Source organism: Populus alba, chromosome 17, assembly GCF_005239225.2.
Source record: "Populus alba chromosome 17, ASM523922v2, whole genome shotgun sequence".
In the NCBI taxonomy this organism is placed as follows: domain Eukaryota; kingdom Viridiplantae; phylum Streptophyta; class Magnoliopsida; order Malpighiales; family Salicaceae; genus Populus; species Populus alba.
Window position 1 is genome coordinate 12712825 of NC_133300.1, and position 9485 is coordinate 12722309.

General features: G+C 33.7%; 1 protein-coding gene across 1 annotated transcript; it reads right to left on the minus strand.

Annotated features, from left to right (window-relative positions):
• Positions 1 to 8615, minus strand: LOC118049573 (ATP-dependent zinc metalloprotease FTSH 6, chloroplastic). Its single transcript, XM_035059610.2, has 6 exons — positions 7829 to 8615; positions 7103 to 7643; positions 6698 to 7011; positions 6363 to 6603; positions 5938 to 6255; positions 1 to 1624 (listed from the first exon to the last, which is right to left on the minus strand). Exons 1-6 carry the CDS (start codon positions 8422 to 8424, stop codon positions 164 to 166), a joined length of 3471 nt encoding a protein of 1156 aa, XP_034915501.2. The 5' UTR covers positions 8425 to 8615; the 3' UTR covers positions 1 to 163.
• Between the last annotated feature and the right edge of the window lie 870 nt (positions 8616 to 9485).

Genomic DNA, 9485 nt, shown 5'->3' on the forward strand with positions numbered 1-9485 from the left:
TTACCAAAACCAAAATCTTTGCTCTCAACAAATTGAAAGGGAAATGTATGGAAACAAGAAAAAAGAGCTAAAATATGTAATGATGAATGAAAATTTCATATGCAAGTGCTAGCAAGGTCGCAAAATCCTCCAATGGAATAAATGACATGACAAGCAATACTGATTACAGGGAGTTTACCATTTTCATGTGCAAGTTCAGTCCATCTAGAAGCAGTTTGATGCTTTCATGATCATCTTTTGAACAGCCAGAAAAGAACTGATGGATTGAGCCCTCTAAAACAATGCAACTCTCGCCACCTATCTTCTTCAAACCACCATCTCTCATAGTCCTCCGCACATTTGTTGCCGTTTCCCACATCCCAGCATCAGCATACATGTTTGCAATTATCACAAAGTTCTCACTCCTCCTGGGCTCTAGTTCAAGCAACTTCTTTCTTACCTTATCTACTAAGCCATCACTGACATTAGCATTGTGAATACTGCATGCACTGAGCAATGTCCTCCACAAAATTGGGTCAGGCTGGAAAGGTATGTCCATTAAAAAGTTATAAGCCTCTTCAAGATTCCCAGCACGACCCAGGATATCAACCATGGCACCATAATGTATGACCATTGGTCTAATTCCATGCTTGTGTTCCATTTCATGAAAGTACCGAAACCCCTCATCAACCAGACCAGCATGACTGCAAGCACAGAGAACCCCTAGGAATGTGACATAATTTGGGCAAATAGAAACACTCTCTTTCATCTTGAGAAAAAGCTCAAGCCCTTCTTTTCCAAATCCATGTTGAGCTAGTCCCAAAATCATTGCACTCCAAGTCCAAACATTCTTCTCCTCCATTCTCTCGAAAACTAGCTTAGCGTAACCAAGATCTCCGCTTTTTGCATACATGTCAACAAGGGCAGTGCCCAATTGAAAATTCAATGTCATCCCCCTTTCAATCACATGAGAATGAATCCATCTCCCTAAGCTCAAGTTCCCTATTTGTGCGCAGAGGGAAAGTATAATCACCATTGTCGTCTCATTAGGCTCAAACCCAAAGTCCTTCATTTTAACAAAAATCCAAATTGCGTCTCCTAAGCATAAATTCTTAACACAAGCAGTAATCACCGAATTCCAGGAAACAATACTCCTTACAGGCATTTCATCAAACACTTTACATGCATCCCAAACCCTCTTGCAAGACCCATATAAGTGAACCAAATTGTTGTTAACATAAACATCGCAATCTAAACCAAACTTAAAAATATCCGCATGTACTTGTTTCCCTTCTTCAAGTGCCAAGCAAGTAGCACATGCCTTCAAAACAAAAGGGAAAGTAAAGTTATTGGGTCCAACTCCTTCTTTTCGCATTCTATGAAACACCCGTATGGCATTTTTCGGTGCATCACCCGAGGCGTAGCCTCTAATGAGGAAATTCCAAGAAGGAGGCAGTGAGTCAAGTGAATTGTATAGAAGGGAGTGGGCATAACTGAGGTGTTTAGAGGGAGATAAGGAACAGAATCTTATGAGTTCAGTTAAAAGATTGGTGTCTTGTTGAAGACCAGAGACTAGGATCTGTGCATGGATTTGAGAGACATGTTTGACTGAAGATGAGAGTTTCAGTAGAGAGAGGCAATGGTTCTTTTTGGACAGGAGTTTTGAATTGCTGTTAACGGTTCTTGGGACTGGAAGTCGAACCATGCATACATTGCTTTAAAGTCTGGGGTTTGGGAATTCCTCGCATCATGTCCTATTTTCATCCTCACTACTACTGTTATATTGCGTTTACTTAAGTAGCATTTAGGCAGACGATGGGATGGAAAGTGTGATAAAAGTTTTTTTTATATTAATTTTTTAAAAAATATATATTAAAATAATATTGTTTTTAAAATTATTTTTGATATTAATATATTAAATATTTAAAAACATAAAAAAATATTAATTTAAATAAAAAATAATAATTTTTTTCAAAAAAAACACAATAACAAACATTTATTTATAAATTAAAAGAGTATTGCATTCAATCTTGAGGGTCTAACTTAACTGATAATAAGGTCTTAAATTTGTTTTTTAAAAGTTAATTGTTCGAAATGTTCATAAATTTCAGAGGTAACATATATATTTATCTAGTTATTAACTTTAAGACCTTGAAAAATTAATTAAGATGTACGTAAACTGACTTGAACATTCACAATTAAAAATAAAAAAAGAAAATAAAAGAGAGATCACTACACTCTCGGGATCTCCACCAACATGCAAGTGAATGTCTTCTTCATCTTCAAGAAATGATAACATCTTCAATTTAAAAGCATCATAAAAAACCTCATAGCCTTTGTTATCTCGAATTTGAAAATACTTCATGTCAACATCCAATACTTGTTTGCACATCTATGCACGATGTATAGTCGGTGTCATAGTTTTTCGATGCATGTGTCGCTCCCACGTGATGAAATTTGGCATTTTGTGTCTTGCAAATAATTAATTAAAGATTAAATAAAGGTTAAACGAAGTTAACTAAAGATTTAAAAATAATTTTTTATAATTAAAGTTTTTCATATCTAACTCTTGCTCGTTAATAGAAGAGAAGAGAATATTTCAAATTACAAAGAAGAGTTTAGAAGATTCCTTTTTAATTAATAGGTAACTCAATTTATTTTATTTCGCGTTTTTTTGTTCATTGTAATTATTTTATGCTCGTTTGGCATTGCGGCCAAACGCTTTTCAAATAAATTCAAATTTTTTTTTTGTTATTGAGTGCGGTTTGTATTTTTTGGATCGTTTTGATGTGCTGATGTCAAAAATGATTTTTAAAAAAAAAAACATGAGAAAAATTATTTGCAACGAGAAGACAAAAAAAATTAGGTTCATTGTAATTTTTATATATTAATTTCATGTTGATAACAAATATTAAAATCTGACACTTTTTGTCGTTCTAACATTAACAAATAACATTCAACTAATATATTATAAATATATATTTGATGATTACTTACTAGGTAGCAATTATTTCAATTCACAAAAAGAAAAAATCAAGAAATTAATTAAACAATCATTTAATTATTTATATATCAAATAATCAATCATTATTTCCCCAACATCAACATATATCATTAGATTTTTGGTAATTTGAACATTAATACATTATTAACAAGTTAGAGTTCTATCTCTACATAGTTCCAATTTTAGTGGATGTTCCCAAATATAAGGAGACTTATAAGCAGGGTTCAAGAAAAAAACAATTTCTTGGTACATAATTACCAGGTAATTTTGATATTTATTATTTTTAATTTCAATACCATATATATATATATATATATATATATGCCTTACAAATCTAGGATCAAACTTGAATTGGGATCTTAATGAACTAAGAAAAAAAATTATAATATATTTTATTTTATTTAAGGGGGTGTTTGACTTTCTGAAAAACATGACTAAAATAAATTCACCTATGCATATAAAGCCTACTATTAACAACATATTAAAGAATATGGTGAAATCACTATAGTTATACTCATACAATACTATTCACTAAAATAGTGTTTGTGTTTTTTTTTTTAGTGTATTTCTCATCTTCAACAAAAAAAAATTTTTTTTATTTAAGTTTTTACTTTTCAATTTCATTATTCAATATTATGTTGTTTTAAAAATATATACTAGTTTCATGGATTTAATATTATTTTCTTGATTTAACCCTTTAACATTAGATTTGTTGAAAGTGAGGTTTTATAATTTTTTTTAATTTATCTTAATTTTATGACCTAAGTCATCGGTTTAAAAGGTTAACCGAGTTGATATGGGTTGTTTTTTTTGGGCTGCTTTTACTTTAAAAAAAATTCAATTTCATACTTTCAACATTAGGTTAGTTGGAAATAGGGCTTTGTAATTTTTTTTCGATTTGCTTTATAAGAAGTTATCTCGATCTCATAACCAGAGTGGACTTTATTCATTTTTTGGGTTCGTTTTAATTGAATATATTTTTTTTTAATTTCACCCTTCAACAACGCAATCTTTTTGTTTTTTTTTATTTAAGATTTTTTTTAAATTTTATCCTTCAATATTAAGTTGTTTGGGAATTGAGTTTTATTATGTTTTTCAATTTGCTTTATGTGGAGTTATTTTAGTCTTATTGATTTAGTTTTTTTTTTTTTCTCAATTTCAACCTTCAACATTGGATCTTTTGGAAATGGAGCTTCATACTTTTTTTTATATTCTCTTTTTGTGAAGTTATCATGGTCTCATAATCCAAGTCGCGGGTTTAACAGGTTAACCCAAGTTGATTTGTGTTGTTTTTTTTTTGTTATTTTTTTCAATTGATTTTTTTTCAATTATAGCTTTCAACATTGGGCTAATTGAAAATTGAACCTTTATTTTTTTTTCAATTTAATTTCATGGAGTTATCCTAATTTCATAACCTAGATCACTGGTTTGAAGTTTAACTCGAAGTTGAACTCAAGTTAATATTTAAGTTTTTTTGTTCGTTTTTAATTTAATATTTTTTTTCAATTTTGTTATTCGAATATTGAATTAATTAAGAATTGTCCTTCAAAATTTATTTTAATTTTTTTTCTATAGAGGTTAACACAATCTTATGATCTGGGTCGCATATGGTTAACAAGTTAACCCGAGTCAATCCAATATGTTATAGTCTTTAATATTTTTTTTAAAAAATCATTTAATATGTCACTGTATTAATGTTTAAAAAATATGTCATTCAATATGCATCATATTTTAAGTTCATGATTACTTTTTTTTTATTAGCAAACATGCAAGCATTTCTTTGACTTATTTTTACATTAAAAAAAATTAATCTGACTCTTAGGGCAATGCAGACCAATAATCAAGTATCTATTGAACTGGTGAAAGTTCTCATTTACTAAGGGTCCATTTGTTTTGTGTAAAATATTTTTCAAAGGAAAAATATTTTACATGTAAAAATATTTTCCATATAATGTTTTACATTTAAATTATTTTCTCATAAAATACTTGGCTTAAAAAATATTTTTTACATAAAATATTTTACATGTAAATATTTTTCAATGGTGTTGGTAGTGAGATGGTGGAGGTGGTGGTGAGATGATAGTGATTACATGGCAATGATGGTGAAGGAGGTTGTCGTGCTGGTAGTGAAATGCTGATAATGGTCATATATGAAAGCGATGTGAAAGAGGTGTTTATGAGGTGGTAATGAAAGAAAAGATGGTGGTGATATAACAGTGATAATAAAAGAGGTGGTAGTGAGGTATTCATAATAGTGATTAAAGAGAAGGCGATGATAAAATGACGATGATGATAGTAGTAAAATGATGACAGCGGAGGAGGAGGTGGTGGTGAAGGAAGGTGGTCGTGGTAATGATAGAGGAGAAGGTGGTGGTGAGATGGTGGTGGTGATAAGATGACGACAATAGTGGAAAAAATGGTGGTGAGATAATGATGGTAGTACTTATAATGATAGTAGTAAGATGACGACAGTGATGGAAGAGATGGTGGTGAGATAATGATATGGTTGAAATAGTTGAATAAAATTATATGTGATTACTATTTAACGGAATTTTATGAACTAAAAATATTTTTCCAACTAATGAAATAAATTTGAATGAAAATATTATATTTTTCATTAATCAATTTTCTTGCAAAATATTTTACAGGAAACAAACGTAGGAAGATATTTTCTAAAAAACAAACGTGGAAAAAATATGCGCATCTCAACTTTTTCACGACTCCATCAATGGGGAACACTTCTTTGCTTTGCAATGGGAATGGCATGCACATTTTGAATACAATCCTTAGACTTCTTACTGATCTGTTTGCTTAACAAAAATTCTTAAGCAAAATGATGTAATGGATTGAGAGTGATAATATGGACAATATAATTATAACAATTTACATCTCACTATAATTTTATATGCTACATTATCCTAGTAATTATGCTAGGCATTAATCAATTCTCTTACAGGGGTTCTATCTATTTTATCAACACGAATATCTGTGAATTCAGACAAGATTGCCCTGAACTCATCCCCAGAGAGGGTTTCCTTTTCTAGCAGCACCTCCACCAGTTTGTCGATGGCCTCCCTATTGTTCCTTATATGTTCCTTAGCAATCTCATATGCTCTTTCAATTATGTCTCGCACTGATGAATCGATATCTTCCGCGAGTTTCTCTGACATGGAGTTTCTAGCTAGCATCCTTAGAACCACATCACTGCTCTGTGCTGCTGGATCGGTCAGTGCCCATGGTCCGAGCTCAGACATGCCATACATTGTTACCATCTGCAGGAAAATAATTTTATCAATCCAAGTTAGAGAAGTTTCCCTTTCGTTTTATGATCTGTAAATTTGAGTGATCTGTTTAGTAATCTTAGTTTGTTATGACTTACCTGTTTAGCAATTTGAGTGATCTGTTGCAGGTCCCCTGCTGCACCAGTTGTGATTTCTGATTCACCAAAAATCACTTCCTCTGCTGCTCTTCCTCCAAGTCCTCCAACTATCCTAGAAAATAGCTGTTGCTTGGAAATGAGAGTCGGATCCTCACCTGGTATGAACCACGTTAGACCACGAGCTTGCCCCCGGGGAATTAGAGTGACTTTCTGCACCAGGTCATGTCCGGGTGTCAATGTCCTGTGTATGGAAAAGCATATAGAAGATATAAGTAAGCTCATATCATAAGTGATTCTCATCAACATACTTGTATGAAACAAGTTTGATGACTTACGCGCAAACAGCGTGCCCAACTTCATGGTAAGCCACCAAAGTTTTGCACTTTCCATCAGTCATCTTGGTTCCCTCCATGCCTGCCACGATTCGATCGATTGAATCATCAATCTCTTTCAGGGTGATCTTGTATTTGCCTCTCCTACCAGCAAGAATTGCCGCTTCATTCATTAGGTTAGCCAGGTCTGCACCACTGAACCCTGGTGTCCTCATGGCAATAATGCTCAGAGAGACCCCTTTCTCCAGCTTCTTGTTTTTGCTATGCACGTTTAATATCTCTTCCCTACCTCTCACATCTGGTAGCCCAACTGTGACCTACATATTCAAGCAACAAAACTTTCTTTGAACCTAATTCATGGAGGCTTCTCATGCTAAGCATCTTGATTAATAAGAAACGATAGCTTACCTGCCTATCAAATCTTCCTGGCCTAAGCAAAGCAGAATCAAGAATTTCAGGTCGGTTTGTAGCAGCGATAACAATCACTCCACTGTTACCACTAAAACCATCCATTTCAGTAAGTAATTGATTCAGTGTCTGCTCCCTCTCATCATTTCCTCCACCAATTCCTGTCCCTCTCTGCCTCCCGACAGCATCTATCTCATCGATAAAAACTATGCAGGGTGAGTTCGCCTTAGCCTTGTTGAACAAGTCCCTAACTCTTGAAGCCCCTACACCAACAAACATCTCAATAAACTCTGATCCTGACAGAGAAAAGAAAGGAACGCCTGCTTCTCCAGCTATTGCTTTAGCTAGCAAGGTTTTTCCAGTTCCTGGAGGTCCTACTAACAGAACTCCCTTAGGAATCGTTGCACCTACTGCAGCAAACTTCTCTGGAGTTTTTAAGAATTCCACAATTTCTTGAAAATCTTGCTTTGCTTCGTCAACTCCAGCAACATCATCAAATGTCACTCCAGTATTAGGCTCGATCTGGAATTTGGCTTTGCTCCTGTTTTTGAACATTTAGCACATAGCTATTTTATCAAGTCATCATATATGATATCCTTCTGGTATCTAATGCATGTTTTTAATGTCATAAAAACCAGGAAAAAAAAAAAGGATTATGACATTAAGAACATGTGAGAACTAGCTATACATATTTTGAAAATATATATATATATATATATACTGTACCTTCCTAGTCCAAATGGCAAGCTGGGACCTCCGGGGGTGTTGGTAGATGATGTACTTGACAACAAAGAGCCTAGCAATATCAATGGAAAGGCAAAGTTTCCCAACAAGTCAAGTAGAGCAGCAGTCCAGTTCGGCTCTGTTGGGTGAGCAGCAAAATCAACATTCTTCTCTTTTAGTTTCCTCAACAACTCTTGTGGCAGTCCTGGTAACTGGATTTTGACCCTCTGGATCTTTTCAAGTGTGGGATTAAAAATCTCAGCTATTGCTACCGTCCCATTCTCAAACAAGTCCACTTTTCTTACAGCACCTTCATCTAAGTACTCAAAGAATCTTGAGTAAGACATTCTACTTGAAGTTGAAGTAACTGGACTCTCTGGTTCTGCAGCTCTTGCAGGCTTAGCAACAGAGAGCCCTTCACTTAAGAGTACTACAGCAGTGGCATTAAGTAGTTCTCTCTTACCAAGTTTGATATCTAGGGGTGTTTTGAGAGATGGGCTGACTCTATCAGTGCTTTTAGGAATCTGGACATCATTTGCAAGGTCCTGAGCTTTGCAAACGGGAATGCGGGGGAGAGAAAGAGACAGAGCAGGCGACATGTTTCCTTGTTCAAACTTTCAACCAGTGAGAAACTCAGAAATGGTGGCGTACTGCTGCTTTGGTTGGAGGGAAATGTTGATGGATGACTTGTTTAAATAAGGAGAACATGGGATGTTTCTAGCACTTCAACTCGGCCATTGTTTGAGTGCGATATTTGTAGTTTAGTCTTGCATTCATGAAAGGTCTGGAAAGAGGTCAGAGCTTATGTTCGAGATTGATCTAGTTTTGGACCTTATCATTTGGAATGTACTAGTGCTTTTTTCTGACATGAAAAAACGATAAAACATGTCTTTCCTTTCTTTCTTTCACATCCATACACTTGGAAATAAGAAGTTGGACATTTGGATTTCTGATGTTCATGGGGCCTGAGGCATACTGATGCCGCGTTTACGTTCTCTAATTTATGTGGTCATAGCTTAGAAACATGAGCACTTTTACTTTTAAAGATAATTAAGATCAGGAGTACCAAAGATTTCAAATTTAGTTCCGAAATTCTCCATAAGTAAAATCAGTTCTTGAGCTCATGTAAACCATGATCTTGGAAGACTATGCATATTGTGGAATCTTTGATTTTTTAAGGGGGGGAAAAATAATAAAAAAAAGAGTAAAAAAAGTGGAATCAAACACACTTCTAGGGACTTTTTTGAAATTTCATATTTTATTGCAGTAAATTTACAAAAATTTCCCTCGATATAAAAAATTAATAAAGTTTTTTTAAGGGGCATTTTTATATTTTCATTGGACTTTTTATAATTAGATGATAGAGAGGTAAATTGATCTTTGTAATAATAATAAAAAAATATATTAAAATTCAGATCTGTTTTTGAAGATCTATTCAGAATGTATGACAGCGCAAAAGGATGACATATGTGATTATCATTGGCTCATTGATGGTACACCTCTAATTTTTATTCTGCCATTAAAATGACTCCATTCTAGGCTATGTATAAATATCCTCCACCCAACATAGAACTAGTGACACCTGAGACTATTATCATGGCTGCAGTGGAATAAATGATCCAGATGAGGGCTAATATGGACAAATTTCTTTATAAATAGT

Coding starts and splice junctions, on each gene's coding strand:
- LOC118049573 (XM_035059610.2), bottom strand. CDS start 8,424: ATGTCGCCTGCTCTGTCTCTTTCTCTCCCCCGCATTCCCGTTTGCAAA. Junction 6,256..6,362: donor TCACTCAAATTGCTAAACAG/GTAAGTCATAAC, acceptor ATTTTCCTGCAG/ATGGTAACAATGTATGGCAT. Junction 1,625..5,937: donor ATAAAATAGATAGAACCCCT/GTAAGAGAATTG, acceptor CTGTCCAAAAAG/AACCATTGCCTCTCTCTACT.